The sequence below is a fragment of the Stenella coeruleoalba genome (assembly GCF_951394435.1).
Source record: "Stenella coeruleoalba genome assembly, chromosome: 20".
NCBI lineage: Eukaryota > Metazoa > Chordata > Mammalia > Artiodactyla > Delphinidae > Stenella > Stenella coeruleoalba.
The window spans coordinates 3927540-3953180 of NC_137166.1; the positions used below are offsets into that span (position 1 = coordinate 3927540).

Here is a 25641-nt window from a genome sequence, read left to right on the forward strand (position 1 = left end):
AGGGTCGACCACCTGAATGCCCGCTTCATCTCTCCCATGTGCACTGGGAGCCCAGGGAGAGGACAAGGGCAGCTCAGATCCCAGGTGCCTCAGGCTACTTCCAGGTTTCCCATCCCCCTCTGAGTGGGGCCGCAGATTCCTCACTCACCCCTCCTTCCTCTGCCCCCAGTAACCACAGCAAACATTTCTGGGGTCTTCACAGCTTGCCAGGCTCTCACTGGGGGCTTCAGCTGCCGCCCGTTCCCCTGAGGGAGGACATCAGATCGTCCCTGTGTATGGGCGAGAAGCCTGGGGCTCAGAGCCGTGAAGCGAAGCGGAGGACCACGTGGGTGGCAGGGGTGGGTGGCGAGGTCTGACTTCAGAATACCCTTGGCCAAAGCACACCATCCGTCCGTGGAGAGCAGAGCAGCACGGCCTCACCTGCAGCCATGGTTCCAGCCCCGCTTTTGTATGGACGGCTGGGAGAGCAGCGTGACACTAAGCGGAGGAGTGAGGGCTTCCTTCCAGGAAAAGTCTGGGAAGTGAGTTGGTGACGTCCTTGCGTATCTCTCCCCGGAGCAGAAAGGCTCCTGTGTTTGCAGGGTCCTGGCAGGGACCCTGAAGCCTCCCTAGGACCTTGGTCTGGCCTGAAGCTGCCCGCAGGAGGGTGGTGGGGAAGCGGGGGGGCACTGGCAGCCCTGCTTCTACCTCTCCCACCAGCCAGGCCCCCCGAGCCATGCGGCTGCCAGTTTCTGCTGATGCCGTGTTCCGCCTGATTAAGGCCCCAGCGCCAATGCAGTCGGAATCACAAGGGAGCCCGGCACCAGGACACCACAGAGTCAGCCCGTCAGCTGGGTCACTCCCCGCTGCCCAGTGCCAGACCTGGAGGTGACAGAGGCAAGGCCTCTCAAGGCCGACTGCTCCCCCGTGGCGCCCCGTGCAGCTGTGTTGCTGTGTCAACCTCAACCGTGGCCCTATCCAGGCTCAGCGGGACCTCGCCCAGTCACTGCAAAGTCACCCCAAAGGGCCCAGCAGGAAAGACAGGTGCCAACTTCCCTCGTTCACCCACCAGATTCCGATCCACAGGGTCAGCGAGATGACGTCTTGTAAGCATCTAACGTGGCAGCTGCCACTGCTGTGTCCTCATCACCACCATCGCCATCATCCCATCATCCCATCTCACTGATTTGAAGACCCATACTCTCTCTTTTACATTTTAAGCTCTCTGAAATCAGGATGAATCTTACAACGGGTGAAGTGTCGGTTTCATGAGCGGCATTTTTTCTTGCCTAGTGGCATATGAAACAATCCTGTGTTTTACAGTGGACAGACCCCGTCTAGGATTAGATAACAGTATTCATCCCCTGCACCTGGCACAATCCTGGTCCTTAACTCTGAGCACAGCATCTAGGGCAGTGAAAACTCTGCTGAGTGAACCAACCCATCCCTTTGCTTATACTCCCTTATTTACAGCTTAAGGCAAATATGGCCCCTCACTGTGTCAATTCTCCCCACAAACGTCTCCTAGGCAACACCCCTCCCAGGCCCCCTGCAGGTCCCAGAGTTTCCCAGCATGCCCCAGGGAGGTGGAGGTGGCTCTCCTCCGGGACCCGGGAGCAGGGCTGGCTGGGATGACTTGGACCACGGGCAGGCAGCCTGCCTCCAGCAAGGAGCCCCCGAGGATCTCCAGGCGTGGGCCTGGCTGGGGCGAAGCCACCGGAAAGTGTGGATTTAGCCAAAAGGCCCACACGGACCAGAGAAGCCAGCGAGGGGGGACATTTCTGTTGCCCCCCCGGGAGAAATTCTACATGTGAGTCCTAGGAAGCTCCACTCAACATGTTCAGAACAATCTCACCAAATGGGGTGGGGGGCCAGGAGCTGCAGAGCAGAGTTTGGCCAGAAATCTCCGGAGGATGTTCCAAGCATGCTCAGCTGAGCTCCGCAGGTTGTAGGCCAGATGCTCGGCTCTGGGGCTCCTGGGGGGTCCTCTGCTGAGGGTGGGCAGGGACACAGCTCTGGCCACCTGACAATCATGACATTAAAATGCAGACACCCAGAAAGTACCAGGAAGGGGCTTCTTTCAGACCCGCTGCCCCAAAGCAGCCAGTGGGGTGGAGAAACCTTTTGAGCTGCACGGAGAGACATGAATCCCACCCCGGACACTAAGAGCTGTGTGACCTCAGGCAAATCACTTTCCCTCTCTGAACCTCAGAGGCCTTGATTTTCAGACGGGGATGATTCCGATCAAATAGACTTCGAGACACAGACATTGCCAGAGATAGAAGGATACGTCTTTGTGACGACAGGGCCAACTCATCAGAAAGACGAAACGATCATAAACGTGCAGGAACCTTGAAATTCACGAAGCAAAAGTTGACAAAATTCAAGAGAGAAAAACACAAATCCAAAATTGTGACAGATATGAACACCCCTCTCTCAGAGAATGTGATGGGGGGGGGGGTGTATGAGTGTGTCCGTGCAAGAGAGCACGCACCCGTGTGAGTGTGCGTGTGATTGCATGTGCAACGAGGGAGTGGGTGTCACAGTAAAGGCTTGTGAGCGTGGGTATGAGAGGTGTGTCGGGGTGTCTGTGCGTAAGTCAGCGGGGCAGGGGACATGGGGGAAAGACGCCATCCTCTCATGCCCGCACAACTGGCCATCCCAGGGCCGCCAGGGCCCCCTCCTCGGGACCCGCCTTGAAGCCAGCGCTCACCCCAGAGAAGGCCCGGTGCCTCCCCATCACGTGGTGAGTGACAGGTGAGTAAGGTCCGGGTTTCACCCGCTAACGAGAGGGACTCCGGCCACCCCACCCCACGGGATGGGAGCTCCAAAAACCGGTTCCCGCTTCCCCTACACAGTTTTGAAAAGCAAAGAAGATGCAGTTTGCCAAGAGAAGGAGGGCGAGGGGCAAGAGAAGCGATCCTCCCCTTGGTGGGAGGGGCGGCTGGGTGACTGCAGCCAGGCCAGGCTGCACACAGGCCGGGGGCCAGGGCCACCCTGCTCTGGACCGGGATGTGCAGGTCCCCAAGGAGTCCTGGCTCCTGCACAGACAGGACAGAGGCCTTGTTTCCAGGACGGCACTGCCCCCACCCCCCGGGCCCCAGCAGGACGCAGCGGACGGCGCACAGGGAGGCTGCCTGACCTCCGCTTTCCCCGTGCTGGGGGCCCCGTGGCAGCCAAGGTGCTTGGTGCAGAGGGCCCTGCCTGGGGAGCCCCGCTCTGAACGTTCCGGGCCTCCCTGTCCAATGGCCCCAGGGCATCGCACAATCACACAAAAGAAAGAACCGCATACAACTGAGCGAGACCCTCTGGAAGGGAAAGGGCAAGCGGAGCGATCCCGCCGTCAAAGGAGAGGTCCCGCCATCAAAGGAATCAGGACTCAAAGAGCTGGCGCCCAAGCCCATCGAAGCCCACCCTCTCGGGCCATCTGAGCCTCAAAGGCTGAATGGCTCCTCCAGGCCGCCCTTGTCTTGGACCGACGGTCGTGGACACCAGGACCTCTGATCCGGGGCTGCTGCATTTGGGAGTCTACAAAGCCCACGCCTGTCTCCCACCTGTCTCCATCCCTCCCCGGCGGCAGAACCCTCACAAGCCTCTTAATCCCCGTCTGGAAGCCGGGCGAGGTTTACGGGTCTGGGAAGGCTTATAAAACAGCGCTGCAGTGTGCCGATGCTCGGACCCTCCCCACGCCGGCCCCTAGGGGAGCTGGTGCAGGAGCCCAAGGGCGGCCTCCTTGTGTGGCTACACCAGGGCGGGCCCCTGACAGACCCACATCCTCTCCTCCCATGGGTGCCACTCAAGCCCGGGCAGGGGGAGAGGCCAAGGCCGGGCGTTCGACCACTGGCTCTCGCACATCCCAGCTCTGCCACGTAACCCAGAACTCTCAGGGTCGTGAGCCTTGGCCTCCTCATCGGAGATTTGAGACTGATGCCACCTTCCCACAGGACAGTTCACGCCACCCTCCGCGGCCACAGGAGGAACGGGCAGTCTGGGGAAGAGGGTCATCTGCTACAGCCAGCATCTGCATCAGAACCACCACCATCTCCTCAGACCTCACTGTGTCTGCATCAGGACCAGGGGGGTGGACAGAACCTCAATCACCTTCCTTTTCACCGGCTCTGCCAACAATTGATACCAACGCGTGGGCAGGACAACGTGGTGGGCTCTGACCTTTGAGGGGTCTTCCTTGGACCCTGGACCGCTTGCTCTCCCCACTTCACTCTCACCTGCCAGGCAGAAACAGCTCTAAGAGGTGGTGCTCCTGGCCAGGGTCCCGGCATGCCTGCCCGGCTCCGCTGTACCAAATACCACCTGTGACTTTTGTGCCGTCCATTCAAGGCTGCTGGCACCTCTGGAAGGAAACTCAATCCAGCAATCAATTTCATACAGGGTTCCACACCAAGCAGGGCGGGCAGCAGGAGGCTGGGGCGGCCAGCGATGGGGCAGAGAACTTCAGAGCCGCTGGACTCACAGAGCCAAGCCAGGCCTTGACCCCAGGGGTCTTCTCTCTCCACCCTGCAATCCCGCTCCTGCCAAAAGGTGCAGAAAGGTGGCAGCTTGACAGCTGCGTAGAAGCCAAGGGGCTCGGCTACGAGTACACCATCTGCTCCCATTTTACAGAGGGGAAAACTGAGACCCAGACAGGTGGAGGGTCTTACCCAAGGCAACTGAGTGCTGGGGCCAGAATCTGGGTCCTCTGATTTCCAGGGGTGCAGCTACAGCAAGTCAAAATCCCCAAGAGCTCAATTCTTAATAAAGCTTCTCTTATCCCAGGGAGAAGACGACTAAATCCCAGCTTCAAACAAATCCAGCGATGGAGACCAGCCACAGAAGGTGCAACGGTGGCCAGTGAGTTGACGGCACACAGCTTCAAGGAGTCACAGATGGGACTTTTTCAAACCCAAGTCATGGGCTTCCCTGGCGGCGCAGTGGTTGAGAGTCCGCCTGCCGATGCAGGGGACGCGGGTTGGTGCCCCGGTCCGGGAGGATCCCACATGCCGCAGAGCAGCTGGGCCCGTGAGCCATGGCCGCTGGGTCTGCGCGTCCGGAGCCTGTGCTCCGCGACGGGAGAGGCCACGACAGTGAGAGGCCCGCGTACCGCAAAAGAAAAAAAACAACAAAAAAAACCAAACTCAAGTCATATCATGTTATTTGCCTGCCTAAAACCCCCAGTGGGAAAGTGGAACTTAAAGGGTCAACATAGAATTACCAGATGACCCAGCAATTCCACTCCTGGGTATCTATCCAGGAGAAAACACAGATACACACAAAAACCTGTAAACATTCCCAGCAGCGTTATTCACAACAGCCAAAAGGTGGAAACAGCCCAAATGTCCATCCACTGATGGACGGATAAATCCAATGTGCTCTATCCACACGGTGGAATGGTACTCAGCCATGAAAAGGGCTGAAGGACTGATTCATGCTACAACGTGGATGGACCTCAAACACATAAACGACAAAAGTCAGACATAAAACACCACATACTGGATGGTTCCATTCCTACGAAATGTAGAATAGGTACTTCCATAGAGACAGGAGATTCACGGTTGCCAGGGGCTGGGGGAGGGGGTGATAGGAATGTTCTGGACTAGACAGTGGTGATGCGCGCACAGCCCTGTGAATACACTACAAACCACTGCACCGTACACTTTAATCCACTCTGTAGGGTGCGAATTGTACCTCAGTTTAAAAACAAAACAAAAACAATGCCTTCTCAGCGTCAGCCCACGGTCCCGGCTCCCCAGTGAGGGCCCCCTGACTGGCCCCTGCCCGCCTCTGAGAGGAACCCCGCCTTGCCCTCAGGCACCCCGGCTTCCTCACTGTTCCTCAGGCCCCTGCCAGACCCCCCTCGCTGCTCAGGTGACAGCCCCCAACCCTCCCCTCTCCCGGCCACTCCGTCACCACCATCACAGCCCCTCCCACTGCAAAGGCCTGGTTTGCTCCCTGCTGGGTCCTGATGCCCAGATAGTGCCTGGGATACAGCAGGCGCTTGGTAAAGACAGACTGAACAAATGAGTAGAATCCTTCTGGTGACTGCCAAGCCACAGCTTCAAGATAAAAGCCCCGAACTCCTGGGCAGTGCTTCCAAAATCTCTATCACCAGTTCTCACCCCAACTCTGGAATCTTCCAGAAGCTTTAAAATACCAGTGCCACCCCTCACAGACTCTGCTTTAACAGGTTGGGGCAGTTGATTCAAATGTGCATCCAGGGATTCCAAACACTACCAACCCTTCCCACCGCATCCCCTCCTCCCACTTCAACAGGAACTATTTAAGGTTCTCCAGCAAATCCCACTCCCCACATCCAGGCTTTTCTTCATGCTCCTCTGCCAGGAGCACATGACCCCCTTGTAGACCTGGCTGATTCCTTTTCAGTCTTTGGGTCAGGTTAGGTGCCACCTCCTCCAGGAAGCCTTCCCTGAACACACCCGTTTTCCATCATCCTATGGGCTCCCAGAAGACCCCAGCACAGAACTCAACACAGTACACGATCACAGCCGGATCCCTACACCCCCCCCATCCCCCATCCCCCCAAGGGCAGGGCCTGCCTGATTCCACATCACATCCTCAGAGCACCAAGTGCTCACAGAGCACCTGGTGCACTACAGGCATGCAAACGTTTGTTGAGCTCATGCGTAGAATGGGTACAAACGTGTCTGCAGGGCAGCCCTGGTCAAGGGCTGAGCTGGGCCAGGAGGAAGAACTGCTCCAGCATCCCTGGCACAGGACTGGCAGAACTTCTTTCAAAACTTATACATCTAACTACCTTGTATTACTGAAAGATCAAACCAGCAAAAGTGGCCTTAGGCTGTGGGCTTGTTGGTCCTCCTGGTATAAAGTTGCCTGAAAAATGATGATCCGTGAGGGTTTTGTGACCGTAATACTCTATCCTCCCCAGGACAGAACATCATGGTGTTTCGGGGCCCCGGCATCACGTACCAATTTTAAAACCTAGACCCCATGAAATGGGGAGATACTGAACCAAGGGGCCAAATGTACATTAGGGGCATGACAGCTCACAACCCTGTATCACATACTTGAAAGCTGGTAAGAGAGTAGATCTTAAATGTTCTCACCACAAAAAAGAAATGGTAACTTTGGGGCAGAGGGGATGGAGGTCATTTCGCAATAGACACATGGATCTAATCAACACTCTGCACACCTTAAAACTACATCCCGCTGTATGTCGTTTATATCTGAAAAAGCTGGGGAAAAATAACTGTTAATAAATTGCTAGATATTTTCCCAGCAAGTCCACACACAGCCTCAGCATCCTTCTCAACACAGTACCACCAGTCAGATTTCACGTGTGGCAGGCAAACCGCCTGTGACCCCTGAGGACCACACCTTTCATTTGGACAGATGGGGAAATGAACAAAGGTCACATGGCCAGTAGAAACTCCTTCCATAACTGCCCTGGTGAGGCTCCCTCTGGGGACGGCATGGCAAACAGAAGCTAAGGTCCTAAACGCTCTTGACAGAGGGCAGAAGCATCACCCCTCGCCACCGTCCCCGCCAGGATATGGACCTAGGACAGAAGATGGACCTGAATTCCAGACGTCCAGACGCGGCCTCTTCCTCAGCCCAAAGAATGTGCCCATGAGGCAAACCTGCCCAGAACCTTCAACCCGTCTGAAGAGTCATGGCAGAGTTAACCTCCCAAGGGCTGGACCCAGAGAGATCTAAGCAGAGAAGGAGCCAGAAAGCTCTGGGCGAATTCCCCTTCCCTGCTTCCAGGGAGGCTGAGTTTTGAAGACCTCTTGCCATCCCAGTTGTCTCTAATCACCTCCAGGGTTAAGACAAGGCGCATCTGGAAAGTTTACTCCGCGAGCAGATGGCCCCCACCCCGCCAAGAAAAGCAGAGACCTCCCCTCGGAGGAGGTGGTCAGAGCGTGGGGAAGGCCAAAGCCCAGTCACTTCCCGGCAGCTGCCAGGAAGAGGGTGCCAGTGTCAGCCCAGCCGGGCAGCCTCTCCTGGCACCTTCCGGAAGCTTCCCCTACCCTATCGCCTTGCCCGAGTGCCCCTGGATCCTGGATCCAAGGAGGAGGGGCTGGCAGGCCCTCCCTCAAGAGCAGGCAGCCGAGTGGGCGCAGAGAGCCGGGAACACGGGAAACAGATGTGCATGTGGCCCTGACAGGCGAGTGATGACAGACCCTCTCTGCAGGCCTCAGATGTCAGCGCAGAGAAAAGAAAGGCGGCCCAGCGGCAACACCTGTTCCAGGCCGGGAGGCCAGGCTCGGGGGGCTGGGCGGGCAGCCCCTAGCGAAGGCCGGGGTGCGGTTAGGTAAACAGCTGCACGCTCCACTGCCCGGAACGCTCCCCGGACGGAGGGAAGAGTCAAGGGAGGCCGGGCGGCCAACTGGCTCGCGAGGGAAGCAGCTCGATCATGCGGCAAACCCATCCTTGACGGAGGGCCCGGCTGAAATCTGAACACCTGGGCAGTGCTGGGGGAAGCAAAAGACAAAGGGCGCCACTTCTCAGCAGGTGGAGAAACTGGGGGGGGCGGGTAGGCAGCAGAGGCAGCCGGTGGGGGGTTTCTCGGGGCCTCTGGCCCAGTCAAGCTGACTCCTGCCTCCCAGCTGCTCTGCCGGCTGAAATGCGGGGTGGGCAGGCTCACGCAGGGGCTATCAGGACCACCCTCCCCCCCCCCCAGGGCACTGCCACCTTTACAGCTGGAGCCTCCGAGAGGACAGAAAGTCAAGAGCACAGACTCCAAAGCCGGGCTCCTGGGTCCAACGTTGGCCTTGATGTCATGAGCTGAGTGACCTTGGGCAAATTCCTTGACCTCTCTGGACTTGCTTCTTCCTCTATGACAGGGGGAGAGCGGCACCTCCCTAAATGGGGTTGTTGTGAGGACAGGTGAAGCCTGGCACAGCCTGGAACTCGGGAAGCATTCTGTATCTTCATCATTATTACGTCCCCAGATGCCATCTCTGAGCCTGGCCAGCCGTGCCTCCTAGCTCTGAAGGGAGGGACAACCTTTCCCCACCCCCAGCAAGAAAGTGGGGGGGCAGAGGCTGCGACGCTGGAGCCTGTGGGTGCCAGTGAGAGACCCAGCCTGAGTTACAAGTACCTCAGGGAGAAGAAAGGAATGAATGGGACCCGTACCCCTGGTGCCCGCTAGCAGCTCTCACATCACAAACCTTCCAGAGGAACGAGCACCTCCACTTCTCAGGGGCAGCAACTGAGGCTCAGAGAGGGCAAGAGTCTTTCCCAAGGTCACACAGCCAGCTCCCAGCAGAAGGAAGATTGAAGCCGGGTCTGTCTTAAGGCCAAGCCAGGGTCTTTCCATGGCTTCACAGAGCTTCCCGGCGCTGGGGCTCCTCCTCGGGGAAGCACCCCCAAAAAGGGTGGGTGGGCTACAGCCTCCACAGCCCACCCCCGACACAGCCCTACCCAAGCAGCCAGCTCAGAGATATGGTGGCTACAGGGCAGGGTGCTCTCCAGGGGCCAGGAGTCCAGCTGGTGAGAAAAGCCACAGTCTAAAGGGAGGGCACCAGTGACAGACACCCTTCCGCACTTCCTTCTTTCATGTTTACTTTCTTAGCGGTTAAAGGTGATTCCCTTGTAAATGAACCTTTAACAGGAAACAACTGAGGCATCACAGGAGGCGGTACAGACGAGGTTCTGGAACACACTGTCCCAGCTAAATGGCTCCCCACAGCCACCTTCCAATGTCCCTAGCCACTCCCCCCCAAATTCTCAAACCACGCACCGAAGGGAGACACGGAATATGGACACGAGAACCAAGGACTCCGGAGCTGGTCGGGAAAGGAGCATGGGGGCCTCTGCACGTTCCTTGGTGGTGTCACCCGTGTCTTCACCCCTGACAGCCCTGCCAGGAGCCCCTTGGGTTGGTCTGCAGCTCCTGTGACCCTGCGCTCTCATCCCCAAGCCCACCCTGGCACCTGGCCTAGCTTCATCCTGCCCCGCTCACAGCTCTGCAGGAAGTATTCTTTCCGGGCTCTCCGTGCCCCTCCCCCTGACACCACCAGCACCGCAGGGTCTGGAACAGTGCCTGGCTCAGAGCAGGCGCTCCGTGAATATCTGTTGAATGAATGGGGGAGGGGGGAGAGGCTGTATTCCCGGCACTCTACTGACCATCAGTCAGGCTCTCCTGGAGGCAGGAGTTGAGGTTTCTCTTTCCCTCTGTTTAAATGGGCCTGAGCCACGCACTGCTGCCCCACCACCCAGAGGCCTGATGGCCTCACCAACCACCTGGGATGCTGCCATGGTCCGGCCCCGGGCGTAGCTCTTCCCAGCCCATTCCACGGCTTCGTTCACTTTTCATTGCTACCCCGTATCTTCAACTCTAAACCCGACCTCCTTTTTCTGATTTCAAGGCTTCTAGTTCACTCCAACCTTATTTCCCTTCCTCCTGAATCCTCTCCCACCGACAAATCCCGCCCATCTTCCAAGGTTCCACCTCTGTCAGGCGGTCCAACGGCGGAGGACTTTGGGGTTCAAGACCCACCTCAGCGACCTACGGGCTGCGTGACAGTCAACACGGTCATCTGACTTCTCTGGGCCTCCATTTACTCATCTCTAAGATGGGAATAATAACGCCTCATAGGGACGCGGTAAGGAGCAAAGGAAATAGGTTGCTCTAGAAACGGTGCAGAAGTTAGCGTGACGTTCAGCCCCCCAAACTCATGCTGACCCCCCCTGGGCGGACACCAGCTTGCGTTTTCGTCCACACCTGGCCACCCTCCGCACCCCGCTTCGCAGCTGGACTGGGAGCTGCAGCTTCTCATTTCCTCACGTTCCTATCATTGAGGGCCCCAGTCGGCATCTCATCAACTCCCGATGAGTGAGCACATCAACGTGGGAAAACACCACAGTGTGGACGTTGTGCAGAAGACAATCTGAGAGGCCTCACGGGGGGTGCTTTGATGACCTCACGCCCACCACCGCCAAGCTGAAAATCTGTACCCACCCTGCAGAATCCACCTGCATCCTGGAACAATGTGCCCCAACACGTGGGGAGGACACAAGGGCGCCACTCTATGCCAAGCACCTGACTTGCCGGAAGCATTCAAATGCCCCGATTCATTTAATTCTCATCATGGCCCCTCGAGGCAGGTGATACTTATTTCCACTCCCCAGCTTAAAGAAATGAACTCAGGGAGGCTGAGACGCATCCTCCCTGGCGCTCAGTTAACAAGAGAAAGGGCAGGATTGGAACCCGGCTCTGTGCTGGTCAGCCAGGCTCTTCTCCCAGGCCCGGCCCTTCCGGGAGCCGTAGGTCAGATTCCCAGCAGCAGACGCGCGGGCTGCGCTGCCGCGCACCGCGAACAAGGGGTTTAGCATCCACGGTGCGGGGGTGGCAGGCTTGTCCGTTTAAAACGAGAGGCCCTCCAAAAACAGCTCTAAAGACAAAAGCCCCCAAACCAGACCAAAGCCCCCCAAAGACAGCACTAAGTCCAAAGGGGCCGCTGACATCCAAAGAACCCTGGGCAGAGCGTGAAGGCGTCGGGGCCGGACATCTACTTTATAGACGCAACCACCGTGAGTGAACACGTAACCCAGAACCCCACACGTGTGCACACGCGTGGATGCCTGGGAGGCAGGATCAGAAGCCTCTCAGGCAGACGCGACACCCACTCCTGGACGGGCGGAGACACCCTTCCCTGCTCACAGGTCCCTCCTCCAGCCCCACGCCAGCGGCTACCACTCCAGGTGTCTGATTAAGACAAGCCAGTGTCACCAGCTTTGGTGGAAACTAGGATTTCTGGCTCCGGTGGCCATGACGGTGATGACAACTCAGAGACGTCTGCTTCCCCAGACCCACCGGGAGCAGGTCCTGCTTCGGCCTTTGCAAAGCCAGATAGAAAATTAACTGCGCCCCGTCTGGCTCCTCCCGGGCAGGCAGCGTGAAGACAGGCGCCTTACAAACAGGGCGCACGCCAGGCCTCCCACCCTCCGCCTGCACAGCTGACTTGCAGAAAAGAAAGACTCTCTTCCCACCGGGAGAAATGTCTGTTTGGGCCACTGTCCCCTGGGTCCCAAAGCCCCATGTCTGGAAATCCATCTCCAGCTGCTATTGAGCAACCAGAGAGCCTCAAAGGAAAGGTGTGAACTTGGGTGGGAAATTCTGGAAAAGCTAAGCTGAGCGGGAACAAGAGGAGAGAGGAACTTCGGATGTGTTTAAACCGGGTAAGTACGGAGACCTCTCGGTGACCTGCATGGCTGGACTAATTACCAATGTTATCAGGCGGATGACAGACGTGCCCCGAACTTCCTCTGTTTGATAGATTCCGCTGCAAACACACTCAAGTTCAGGCCCATGCCTGCTGTTCCCAGCAGTGCCCTATTCTTCCACAGGACCACTCTCGGCCCCCAGCTCCCCCGACCTGCCACATGCCTCCAGGCCAACGCACCCACCAAGCACTAGCGGGGTGACCCCGGAGGGCACCTCCTGCTGGAACACACCACACAGAATCGGTGCAAACTCCTCCCTGGCAGAAGAGAAAACAACATCTCTTCCTTCCCTGCTGGGACTTCAGAGAATGACACGAGAACTGCTTACCTTCCTCGCAGCTGCCACTGGGGAGCTCCAGCCCACGGGTCCCTGGCGGGTGAGCCCTTGGCCAGCACACACCAGGGTCCCGCACTCTGTGCAGGCGCCGATTATCAGCTGCCGGCCATCGTCCACTAAGAGGCTGTGGCTCGCTCGCAGGGTGTAGAGAAACAAGGGCAGCCGGGCGACCCGCACGGCCTTCAGCCCGAGACACCGCTTCTTCTCCTGCCGGCAGAAGAAGCACACGAACGTCTCCACTTGGTACTGCCGAGACCAGGGGCTGACGGCGTGCTGGGTGCCGCGGGCCTCGTGCTGCAGCCACTGGCCCAGCAGGTCGTGGTAGCAAAGCACGCAGGTGGCCACCAGGCCGGTGGAGTCGGCAGGCCTGGCGCGCGGGGCGGGCGGATAGACGGTGAGGAAGGGAAAGAAGGGCTCTTTCTCGCCCAAGCGGCTGGAAGGGTTCACGTTGAGCTGGAACTCCTTCCCAGGGCCCAGCTCAGCCCCGCAGATGTAGCAGATGGACGCCGGGCTGCCCTGGGCCGACGCGGGCGGCTCGGAGAGAGCAGGGTCTGAGGCCGAGAAAGCCTGGTGGTACCTGCCCAGGAAGCCCTGCACGGAGGTGATGAGCTCCTCGTTCTGGCAGGCCCGGTACAGGGCCCAGACGTCCTCCAGGACGCTGAAGCACTTGGGGCAGCTGCGGACCTCACAGCGCTTGTTGGGGCCCTGGGCATTGGGGGGGCAGGGCAGGAGGCTGAGGAAGGGGAAATGCATGGAGCCCCTGGTGTTGCCATTGAGCATCCTGGAGGCTACTGCCCGGGCATCCTGGGTACAGTCCTCCCCGCAGAGGTAGCACGCCTCTGGCAGGGCCCCGGCGGGTGGGCCCTCTTCCCTCTGGAGCCTCCTGCCCTTGGAGGCCATGCCGGGGGCGTGGCTGTTCAGGGGCACCACGTAGAGCCTCTGCAGGACGGGCACGTCGGCCAGCTCGAAGCTCTGCCACTGCTGCATGAGGGACGAGAAGCAGCAGGGGCACACCAGGGTGCTGCCGCCCTCGCTGATGCGCTGTGCTCCCGGGGGTGGGCTGTGCAGCCACAGGAAGGGGAAGAAAGGGGCCTGGGCCAGCTTCTCCTGCTTCTGCACGTGGATCTGGTGCTGCGAGGCCGGGGACAGCGCCGAGCCGCAGATGTAGCAGCAAAGGCCCTCTGGTGGTGCGGCCCGGCTCTCCAGGGGAGCTCGGGGCACGCGGCCGCCACCGTTTTCTGTGTCTCCGGGGCCACGGGGGCCTGAGGAAGGCTCTTCCTGGTGGCCCTCCTCCTCACTGGTGATGTTGACGTCACTGTCCTCAGACACGCAGCAGCCCCCGCGGGTCTCCCCCAGCGGCCTGCTCTCAGGAGTCTTGGCGGCCCTGCCGGAAGGGGCTCCTCTCATGCTCTCTGCAGGGGCCACCTGGACTGCAGGCCCTTGCCAAGGGTCCTGAATGCCCCTCAGGACGCTGGCTCGGGCCTCCGGGACCCAGTGCCTCCCATGGCCCTTCCGCCGGCGCCGGATGCCCGCCTTGGGCTCCCCGTCCACTCGGAGCTTCGAAGGGACCTCCTCCTTTTCCACGTCCCCCGCTGCGGTGGTCTCTGCGCCCTGTCCGGGAGAAGGGCCCGGCGCCAGCCTCCACTCCGGGCAGCGGCCCCCGCGAGGCCCGGGCCCCGGGGCAGCCCGAGCCGCCGGCGCCCCGTGCTGGTGGGGACTGGCGGCGTCGCGCGCGGCAGGGTCGGGCTCGGAGAGGGGGTCGGTGTCCGACAGCTCCGACAGCTCTGAGTCTCGAGGCTCCTCAGCGGCCGCGCGGGGCCCGGGGCCACCGCCGCTGCCACCGTCGTCGTCGTCTTCGTCGCCGGCCGCAGCGCCCAGCGCGTAGGCGACGTTCCACTCGCGGGGGGCCCCGGCACCCCCGCGGCGTCCGCCCGCACCCGCGTCGCACTGGTGGGGCCGCTTGAGCCAGTACATGCGCTTGTCCACGGGCGTGCGGGCGCGCTCGAAGGCGGCCCACTGCTCGCCCAGGAAGCATCGGCACACGGCGCACACCAGCACGCAGCCGTCGGCCGGGGACAGCTCGCGCGCGCCGGGCGCCGGCTCCTGCTGCTGCAGGAACGGGAAGAAGGGCTGTGCCGGGGCCCCCACGCCCGCCGCCGGCTGCTTCACCTGCAGCTTCAGCTCCTTGCCGCGCCCGATGCCGCCGCCGCAGATGAAGCAGGAGAGAGGCGCGCCGCCGCCGCCGCCGCCCGCCGCCCGCTCGCCCACCGCTGCCATGAGCCGCTGCTTGCGGGAGACCGGCGCCGGCCGCCCGCTCATGGCCGCGCCGCGCCGCCCGCCCGGGGCCCCGCGCGCCCCGAGCCGCCCTCACCGCCCACCGCCGCCGCCGGGCCCAACTTGGAGCATGTGTGCGCGCTGCAAAGTTTGGCGGCGGGCGGCCGGCGCGGGCGCGGGCGCTCGGCCGCTCGCAGAGGCGCCCCCCCCGGCCGGCCGAGCCCCCGGCGGCGCCGCGGCGAGCGCGCCCGGAACGCAGCGGCGGCGGCGGCGGCGGCAGCGGCGGGCCCGGGGCGGCTGGAGCGGCAGCCGCATGTGCGAGCTCCGGCGCCTGCCAAAGCGTTGGGTCATTTAATTGGGGAGGAGGGAGGCGGGGCGGCGGGCGGCGCGGAGGGAGGAGGGGAGGAGAAGGGCGGGAGGGCGGGAGCACGGCGGGCGGGGGGGGGAATCCCTCCCTTACGCTTCCTCCCCTCCCTTTCCCTCCCCTCTGCCCGCCCCCCTCCTCGTCCTCCTCCTTCTCAGCCCTGCCTCCCCCTCTCTTCCACCCCCCCCCCCCCCCCCGCGTCCCAAACTGCGCACAATAGCTCGCCGGCTCCTCTATCTATTTTGTGTCCGGCCGGGAGCCGCGCTCGATGATTCATTGCCCCAATTAGGGGTGCTCTCCTGCAAGCCCGGCGCGAGCCCTCTGAAGGGTCTCCTCGGGGACCCGCGGAAACCCATCAGCCGCTAGAGCTGGTCTTTAAGTAAAGGTCAAGCAGGACGCGGGAGGAGCCAGGTAAGGACGCGCCCGGCGTCCCCCGGAGACCGAGGAGCCCGGCGAGGAAGGGCAGCTCTCCGGAGGGGCAGCCTCCGCCCCCAAGTAGGGACGCCGCCAAATGAGCTGGGGCGGCCCCGGCCCCCTCCCCATTCTAAAGGGCCTTTTACAGCCCTGAAGAGCCCTGGTTTGGGGGCACCTCTCAGGGCCCAGGGTTCTAATCTTGGTGACAGAGGGACCAGGAGCTGTCCCCTATCCCCCAGAACACATTAGCGAATGCACCGTCCTGGCCCTCCCCACCTTCGGCCAGGGGCAGAAAGGGTCCTGTATGTCTGAGCTGTGTGTTCCAGGGCAAATGACTTGACAACTCTGGGCCCTTTCTTCCTCTTCTTAAGCAGGAGCTCTGGCAGGGGATTAACTGTTTCCATGTATTTACTTACCTATGTATAGATACATGTATTTATTAAACAGAGAGAGAGAGAGACCTCAGTACGTGTCAGGGGCACAATCTAAGCACTTTATACACATCTGCTCAGTCGCTCCTCCCAATCACTCTGGGTTAAGTGCCGTGATCGGCCCATTCTACAGATGAGAAAGAAGAGACACTGAGCATTAAGGTACTCTTCAGGAGTGGCGGAGCTGGGATTCAGACGCCAGCAGCCGGCTCCAGGGCCCTGTTCTCAACTCCCCGGCTGTGCAGCGTCACTAAGCAAACGTCTGGTCCCCGTCATCCGTCTGCTGATGGAGACTGTCCACGGCAGGAGACACAGCCAGGACCTCTCCATCCTCCCTGCCGCTCTGGCTCCAGCTGGGAGGCCTTGTGCAAATCCAGGCCTCTCTGGGCCTCACACTTCCCATCTGCAAAATGCCCACCCCTTCCAGCTTCAAAAATCTACGAGTCTCTGATTTCTGAGCAGTGAACAGTCGTCCCAACCTGCCAGCTGGACCCCAGAGTCAGCCCGGGGACAAAGGTGCCAGGTGAGCCCCTCTGCCCTCTGGGGCACTGATGTGTAAGTAAAACTAGGCTTCCTCTTGGCACGGAGGAGGGCCATGCATTATAAATAAATGGAACAAGAGAAAAGGGCCACCTCTTTGGAATCCCTGGTGGATATTCCAGGGATCGCAGTCCAGGGGTCAACAGGAAAGTCACCATCATCATCATGGCCAGAAATGCAGGACTGCGGGTCCTCACGCTGGCCAGAGAAAAGGCTGTGTCAGCAAAACTGTCCCGAAGGAATGTTGGGGGCAGGGCGAAGGGGCTTCCCCGCTTCTGGCATTTTTTTTTTTTTTTTTTTTTTTTAATACCTGCTGCGAGGAGGGGGCCTGATTAGGAAGACTTTAAAGGGTGAGGCCTGTTTAACTGTGTCCTAGCACGTCTCTCAAGCTCCACGCAGACCGAGAGCTTGCTGGGAAAACAATCCCTGGCTCAGGAAAGGCAGGTCCTCTATGGAGTTGCACGTGGGTCGCCTAAGGCTTGGCACATGCCGCTCCTTGTTTCAAATGCTTTTCCAGGCTGTCTTTGTGAAGCCAGCTCCTCTCCTCTTTAAGGTCTTGGCTGCAGTATCTCCTCCCAGAGGACTCCATGCTTTGTTCATCTAAAGCTGCTTCCCCTGGCATTCTCGGTCTCAGCTCATCGGCATGGGAGTTTGCCATCGATTTTATTGTTCTCTTGTCTATTCTCTGTCTGGTTTCCCCAGGAGCCTGGTTGCTCCCTCCTGTGGGAAGCAGGTCTGTCTTGCTCACTGTGTAGATTCCAGGGCCTGGCTCACTGCCTGGGTGCCACACACCTGGGTTCCAATCCTGTCCCATCCCTCTCGAGCTGTGTGAGCCTTGGGCAAACCTGTTAGCTCCCTGAGCCTCAGTTTTCTGCTCTGTGCAACGGGCGAGAATCACAGGGGCCTGGCACGTCGTAGGTGACTCTGTACGCGTGTGCGTGTTCACCCTTCCTGGCTCTGTCCAGTGGCTGACGAGGTTCTGCTAGTGCCCGTCTGCACTCCGAGGTGAGGGGGGCGCTGTGGTGAGGCCACACACACGGTCTGAGGGAGGAGGGCCACAGGGGTCAACAGGACCAAGAGGGAGGTGGATTTTGGCTAAGCTGGAATCATCCAGAGAGTGTCCTGAGTACGTGCCACACGTGTGAAAGTTCGTGTATACATGTGTTGGTGTGTGCAGACGTGTGCATGTGTATGCGTGTGTACATGCACGCAGGCCTGCCTTCACATGAGTGTGCACGTGTTAGTGTGTGCATTCCTGTGCGTGTGAATGCATGTGTTCGCGCGTGTGCCTATGTGTGTGTATAAGCAGGCCGCGAGTGGGAGGAGAGAGACATCCACGGGATGTTTCTGTTTCGTTCACTGACCCGGTGACTCAGGAAAGCCCCTGGGCACAGGTCTCGGGAGCCGGGGAGCAGGTGAGCACAGATCAGAGGAGGAGAAAGGCAGGTGATGACGGCTGGTCATTTGTGGACGGGTGACCGGGCTGGGGACACTGGCGCAGCCCGACACACCACAAGGACATCACAGCTCTGCCGTTTACGAGCCGTGTGGCCTTGGCCTGCTGCTTAATCTCTCTGAGCCTCGGCTGCCCCATCTACAAAACAAGGATAACGAAACGATGCACCCCACGGGGCTGGGAGAAAGGTGAAGTGAGACGGTCCAGGCAGAGCACACCCTCCGGACGCAGACCCATGTGCCTGTGCACATGGGTCGATGGTGAAACATACACAGTCCCTGGTGAATTTCTGCGGCGAGCCAGCGAGGTAGATTCTGTGACGTCCTCAGTTTCCAGGTGAGGAGACAGAGAAAGGAAGTAGAGGCCCAAGGTCACGCAGCAGGTAGAGCTGGGGCTGGAGCCCAGGCGGTGTGTCTCTGTCACTCCCTGGCTTTGTTGTCCCTTAGCTTTGCCCCGAGCCCCGCGATGCCAGCCTGTCCTCACACGTGTCCCCACTTTCACACCTAAAGCGACTGAGACACAAAACAGGCTGTGTGTGTGCCAGAGACACGGGGCAATCTCAAGGTTCATGCGTATCAACTTCATATCAGAGCCACGGCCTCCAGACCCCAGCAGAGCCAGCTCCTGGCTTCCCTCTGAGCCCCGCAGCCCTCCCTGCAGCTGGGGAGAGGGTGCCAGGCTCCCCCTAGACCACATGGATTGCCATCCAGCCCTCTCCATCCTCATTCCTAGGACTCAAGCGCGATGGACTTGAAGAGCAGCGACAGATGCTCCCAGGCGGCCCCGGCAGTGGGAATGGGGAGAAAACGCCCACCTCGGGTCTATAGGAGACCAGGAGGCCGTGAGCCTGGAATATCCGGGCACCTCTCAAATTTGCGGCTTCCTGTAGGGTCGTCTTGGCCCAGGAACTGCGGGAATCTGCCCTCGCCCTGCGGGGGAGAGCAAAGCTTCCAGGCTCCGAGCACTCATCACACGTTGGATTATGTGTCTGTCTCTGGGTGACTTCCCTCGCTGTGTCCCACAGCGTTACAAGGCCGGGGACATAGCTGGGGCCCAATCCATGCTGAAACATGGGATACCAGACTCTATCCAAAACCTCACAGTGCCTTCCAAGTTCCAGGATCTCCTGCCAGCTTCCAGTCTTTCATTCTTTTGAGTGCCAGCAATCCAGACTAAAGCCTTCCATGTGCCCCCAGCTCCCCGCACCAACCCTGCGGTACCTCACCGGTACCCTTCTCCGTTTCCTCCTCTCTCTACACTGCGAAAGGTCCTCTGGCTCCTCTCCCAGGACCCATTCACCTTCGGAGGCTGGTCCATCGTTCCTCTTTCAGAGGCTACGTGTGCTGTGTGTTGGCCTCTGGTTCACTGGGGACCAGAAAAACAAAATTTATCATCTGACTGTCGTATTTTTTTTTCTTTCCATTTTTTTTTTTTTTTCCCGTAAGAATGAAGCAAGCACTTCTCCTCTGTGCTCAGAAAGAGCTTCAAACATGGCAGGCCACAGGCAAAAGCATATCCTCCTCCTCAGAGGGAAGGAATGCAACCGTTAACAATAAAAAAAAAAAAAAATGCCTGGGATTTATGGAGGCCTTGGGTTTAGGAGCTGCCTCACATCCGTTAGCTTGTAATGACACAGAGATCCAGGGGGGGGCGAAGCAGGATTCACCAGCTCCATCTAAGAGACGGAGAAGCTGAGGCTGCAGAGCGCGGTTCTGGGGGACCAGGAGAAGCCCCCAGCTGCCGAGGCTGGTGAGATATCCTTGCCTTTGTATGTGGAAACTGGGCTGATTTGTTCACTGTAAACATTAAAAATATACGGAGTGTTCGGTGACCCTGGCTTCGCATCCCTTCTGCTTTCAGATGCAGGAGTGTCAGAGGGTGGAAGTAGGAGGCCCACTTCCCATCTCTGGGGTCCGAGACGGCCAATGCAGGAGCATTTTGTAAGCTGCAAAGGGCTTTGTTTAAAAAAAATCACTGCTTGCATGACACAATTAAGGATCGGAGCACAGGGTACTGAGTCTAAGAGCAGATTTCAGGTGCCCCTGAAATCTTGCCTTGCTCCCGTGAACCTGAAAAAGAATCCGGAGGCAAACAGCCCAGGTTCCCCCTCCGGCGACACCCTCGGCCCCGCCTCCTCCATCTCGAAACCTGAGGCCACTGCCGTGAACTTCAGGGCCTCGTAAAACTCCTTTGATAAATGATCACCAGGGTGGACCTGCCACTGGGGATGATGGGACAAACACGCCACATAAATCTTGAGGGTACTCAGAGACTCCCCGGCTGCTGGTTTCTCAACAGACCCCTGATTTGCAGCGCAAAATCCACAGTAATCATTCATGTGGTTGGCTCCCCGCCTTCCAAGCTGGGGAGGTTTTGGAGAAGGTAGGAAATAGGTGGGTGGGGGAGGGGTGGGGGGAAAAGTAGACAGTAGCAACCCCATGTTGTCTTAAGAGTCCCCAGCATGCAACGGGCGCTCAGTATGGCCCAGTTCACGTCCTCCAGTGTGCGCTGACAGCAGCCCAGGCACACTGTGTGCTGACGAAATGCCAGGCGCTATGTCCAGCATTTACATCATCACCTAGTTTAGATCTCACGACAGCCCGAAAAACAGGCGTTATTGTTGACTCGATTGTACCGACGGGGACCCTGAGGCTCTGAACGGTGAACACGCGTCCCCGAGGTCCCAGAGCTCAGCTGGTAGGGCTGGATGCAAACCCAGGCAGTCTGGCCCAAGAGCCTTGCTCTAATCCATGCTGCTAACTGTGTGCCCAGCTCCTGGCCTGCCGGGCCAGCCTCCCCTGATTCTTGTCCTTGGCTGGGTCCGGCCAGGGAGGCTAAGGGTAGGGTTTGCCAGACGCCTTCGAGCCCTGCCTGTGGCTCCACCAGCGGCCACAGCCCAGCTTCCCCTGACCCTCAGCAGCCCAGGCTCTCAGGCCCCGGAATACTCGGTGGGCTGCGGCCGGGTCCTCAGCGCTGGCTAATGGCGGGGCGGGGGTGGTGCGGCAGCCACAGATCCCTTCCAGCTGTTCCTCTGAGTCACTGAAGGATGTTCCAAAGCCCACGGCCAGCCCGCCTGCCCTGGTCTTTCATTTCTGCGGTTGGTTGGTACTGGACTCCTTGATGGGGATGCAAAGCAGGACTGAAGCGTGTGTCCAACCCTCAACCAGGGTGCAGTGATTTTTAAAAGCTCTCATGAGGGGACTTCCCTGGTGGTCCAGTGGTTAAGAATCCACCTTCCAATGCAGGGGACGCAGGTTTGATCCCTGGTTGGGGAACTAAGATTCCAACATGCCGTGGGGCAACTAAGCCCGTGCACCACAACTAGGGAGCCCGCGTGCCGCAACTACTGAGCCTGCACACTCTGGTGCCCACGCCACGAGAGAGCCTGCAGGCCGCAGCAAATATACCACGTGCCACAACTAAGACCCAATGCAGCCAAATAAATATTAAAAAAAAAAAAAGACTCCCAGACCTAGTTCTAAAATAAATAAATAAACAAATAAATAAAAACCCTCGTTAGGTTTTTACATATAGAAAAGTGTGTCCATGTACATATAGAACCGTGGGCATCATGATACGGGTCCAGCTTGCAGAATTTTCATAGACTGAGCACAGCTGTGTCATCAACACCCAGAAATAAGGCGCGTCCAGCCTCCCGGCAGCTCCCCTCGCGTCCTAGTCTAGGCCCTACACCCCTATCAAGGGTAACGACTCACAGCCAGCATGCCAGGCCCCGGCTTCTAAGGCCGAACTGTTTGGGGTGGTTTTTTTAGCAGCATTATTGAGATGTAATTCACATACCACACCATCCACCAATTCAACGGTGGACGGTTCAATGGCTTTCCGTCTACTTAGAGCTCTGCCACCATGACCAGAATCAATTTTAGAACATTTTCGCTGCCCCCAAAAGAAACCCCATGTCCACGAGCTGTCACCTCTAGATCCCTCCAGCCCCTGCACGACCACTCATCCACCTTCCGTCTCTCTGGATTTACCCATCCTGGAGAATTCATGTAAATGGCATCACCCAACACGTGGTCTTTTGTGACTGGCGGCTTTCCCCGAGCACGTTGTTTTCAGTGTTCAGCCACGTTGTAGCCTGTGTCAGTTGTCAGTACAGACCGTCCTTGTCTTTTATATAAACAGAAGTGTATCATATGCAGTCTCTGAGTCTGGCTTGTGGCTCTATGTTGTGTCTGTGAAATTCTCCCGTTTTTGCACCTAGAGGCGCCCGATTCTTTTCCATCGCTATGTAGTATTCCACGGATTTGTTTACCATAATTTATCCATTCCACTGTTGACTGGCTTTGGGGTAGTTCCCATTTTAGGCTAACGTGGACACTGTTTCTCCGAACATTTTCGTCCATGTCTTTCGTTGAAAACACGTGAGGCCGTTTCTGTTGGAGCTGCTGCTAGGGGGTAGGTATATGTTAGATGCCAGTATATACCTAGGATATTCGAAACCACGTTCGTGGTGGCTTGTGGAATTCCCAGGGTTCCCCAGTTCCTGAGCCCGCCTCTGAGCTGCCCACCTATCAGCCTGACCCCGTGGGCCATCTTCCCGCAGGACACCCGCCCCCTGCCTGCCCCAGCAGCCCCCATGCAGCCCACACGGGCCGCAGAGGAAAAGGGCTCGGTGGCTGACATCTTCGCCGGGTTATGGGAGCACGCATGGTTTCTCCACTCTGGCTCTGAAACTGTGTTCCTTTCATAGGCCAGAAATACTTAGGCACGGCTCGCTCTAAAAGGGGAAACACATTTTAAAATTCCAATCTGCCCAGGTCTTAGAATGATTTAGAACATTCCAGCTGTCCAGAGGACAGCACTCACCAGGAACAGTGACTTACAGTCCCCAGTTCCCACTCTGGGTCCCAGCTCCACTCCCTCCTGGGTTCAAAGTGTATTTCTTGAGCTCCTGCCCACCCAGAGGGCTGGGTCAGACGCTGCGCAGGGTCCAAGCAGACAGGCAGCGGGCTGGCTCACCGGGAGGAACATGGGTTTCAGGAGGAGGCGGTCCCAGACCCTCAGCTAGCCAGGCTCTGTTCTAAATCTGTGTACATCCTCTCACTTAATCCTTCCCACGGCCCCATGAGATAGAGGCACAGGTAGTATTTCCACTTTATAGATGAGGACACTGGTGCCGAGAGAGGCTATGCGACTTGCCCAAGGTCACACAGCTTCTAAGCGACAGAGCTGGAATTCAAACCGTTCGGCACTACGCTGCCTCTGGCTTTCACATCTGGACGGAGATCCCAGCCCTGCCACTTATTCTCTGCATGGCCTTGGGCGAGCGGCTGAACTTCTGAGCCATGTTCCTTTAGTCCTTATGAATGCGGAGAATAACCACCCCTGTCGCCCCTCGTTGCCTCGGGGAGATCAAAACACCCCTGAATGTAGACGTGTTGAGAACTCAGCAGGCGATGCACGGGGGCGTCCATTTCTGCACCCCCTCCCCGTAGCTCCCCAACATGGTTCCCGCCTCCAAGAAGTGTGTATTTTTGGAGAGTTGAGGCTGTGGGTGGGCCCTGTCCAGCCCACCCCATTTATTGAACAGGTGGAGGGGACGTCCCTGGCGGTCCAGTGGTTAAGCCTCCGTACTTCGACTGCAGGGGGCACGGGTTCGATCCCTGGTCGGGGAAATAAGATCCCAAATGCCACGTGGTGCCGCCAAAAAATTAAAAAAAAAAAAAACAAACAGGTGGAGAATCCAAGGCCCAGGGTGTAATACATCGTCCGAGGTCACACACAGAGTTTCGAGGGGAACTCTCAGCCCATCACTCTTTCACCCTTTGGAAAATGGGGATCCATGGTTTTGAGACCAAGGTGCCCTCACCCAGTCGTTCAAGAACTGCTTGCTGGGACTTCCCTGGTGGCGCAATAGCTAAGAATCCGCCTGCCAGCGCAGGGGATGCAGGTTCGAGCCCTGGTCGGGGAAGATCCCACATGCCACGGAGCAACTAAGCCCGTGCGCCGCAACTACCGAGCCTGCGCTCTAAAGCTTGCAGGCTACAACGACTGAGCCCGTGAGCCACAACTACTGAGCCCGCGCGCCTAGAGCCCGTGCTCCACAACAAGAGGAGCCACTGCCATGAGAAGCCCGCGCACCGCAACGAAGAGTAGCCCCCGCTCGCCACAACTAGAGAAAGCCCGCGTGCAGTCACGGAGACCCAACGCAGCCAAAAGTAAATAATTAAAAAAAAAAAACAAAAAACTTCTTGCTGACCCCATCTCTTCCTCGGGACCCCAAAGCTCAGCCCACGTGGTGAGCAGTTCCAGCCTTCAGAGAGAACCAGAGCAAGTCTGATGCTCTGGGCAGCCTCCCAGGGCTCCAGGTTCACCTCCCCTCCCGGAGTGGGGTGGGGGCAGGCATGGAGGCCAGAAGTCAGGCCCGGGTGTCCCGTTGCGACTCTGGCCGGGCACCCCGACTCGCCTTCCAGAAAGACTATCTCCCAGCAGGGCCACCCGGGACCCTGCTCGGTCATCAATATTTATCAGACCTGAAAACTGAGCCGCGAAAAACAGCTGAGAACAGGTGCCACGGTGGCGGGCACCCCAGCCCAGGCTGCAGGCAGCCGGGGGCGCTTAGAGGAGGGCGCGGGGGTGGACGAGGCCAGCTGAGCGCGGGGCGGGGCCCTCATCTGGGGAAAGATGATCAAGGAAGGGGCCGCCTCATTAGAAGAAGCTGGAGCTCTCCTCCTGCTGTGGGCGCGCAGGGCCGGAGCCGGGGGAAGAGTGGGGGCACTGCCAGGCCTCCTGGGGTGGAAGCTGGGAGTTGAGGTGGGTTTGGCAGGGCAGCGATGGCCCCCTACCTGCTTCCCCTATGCGGGTACCTCATATCTGCTCTCCACCCAAGAGCCTCGCGGTGTGATCTGTTCGAAAGTGCAAATCTGGTCGTGGTCTCCTTCTTGCTGCAAATCCTCAGGCTTCACAACTCTCAGGTGACAGATGGAGCTCCCTGTTTCTGGCCCTGCCCACATCTCCAGGAGACCCCAGGACCTCTGGGCCCCTTGTGCCGCCCCCCGGTGCCTTGGCCTTCCCAAGGGGCCCCATGCACTCTGCATCTCAGGGCCTTTGCACATGCCGTTTGGATTGATTGGAACTGGATTCCCTCCCCTCTGTGGCTATTTAATTCCTGCCTGTGCCAGACTTAAGCCATTCTTCACCCTTCTGCTCTGCCGGCCAATCCTGCAAACCACATTGCTCAGGTCCCCCGGCCTCTGCCGTCCCCGGGGTTCAGCCAGTGGAGGCACTGGAGGGACACCCGAGTGTGAGAAGCCGGGGCATCCGTCCTCCCTCTTCCTCTCCCCCCCTCCATCTCTCCCCACCCCCACCCCCCCCGCTTCAGGCAGTGTCCCTAGAAATGGCTCTGTTTGCTCTGTGACTCCCCTGGCAGCCCCAGTAACTGTGTCCTCTGTGTCCATCCAGCCCGGGGTTGGGGGACAACAGCTTCCTGCAGTTCCTAATCTCCTCTATTTGCTCTTTCAACTACGTTACCACTTTTGTAACCAGGTCCCTTTATTTAATTCCCTCTCTGGAGCCACCTGACGCAGGGGCTCCTTCCTGGCTACCATGAGCTCATCCTGCATGAGGATCCAGGTCCCACAGGGCCCTCCCTGGCCCCCCCAGGCCTGGCGCAGGAAAT

General features: G+C 58.8%; 1 protein-coding gene across 3 annotated transcripts in view; it reads right to left on the reverse strand.

The window, feature by feature from the left end:
• Window positions 1-25641, reverse strand: part of GSE1 (Gse1 coiled-coil protein) — a 473992-nt gene that overhangs the window by 399938 nt on the left and 48413 nt on the right. For 2 of the 3 annotated variants that reach the window (XM_079907156.1, XM_079907157.1), the window contains exon 1: window positions 12512-15122. The exons of the other annotated variant lie outside the window; for it this stretch is intronic. In XM_079907156.1, coding sequence (XP_079763282.1) covers window positions 12512-14839 — 2328 coding nt within the window. In that variant the 5' untranslated portion in view covers window positions 14840-15122. Of the gene's footprint in view, window positions 1-12511; window positions 15123-25641 lie in introns of those variants that run through there. 3 annotated transcript variants of the gene reach the window in all.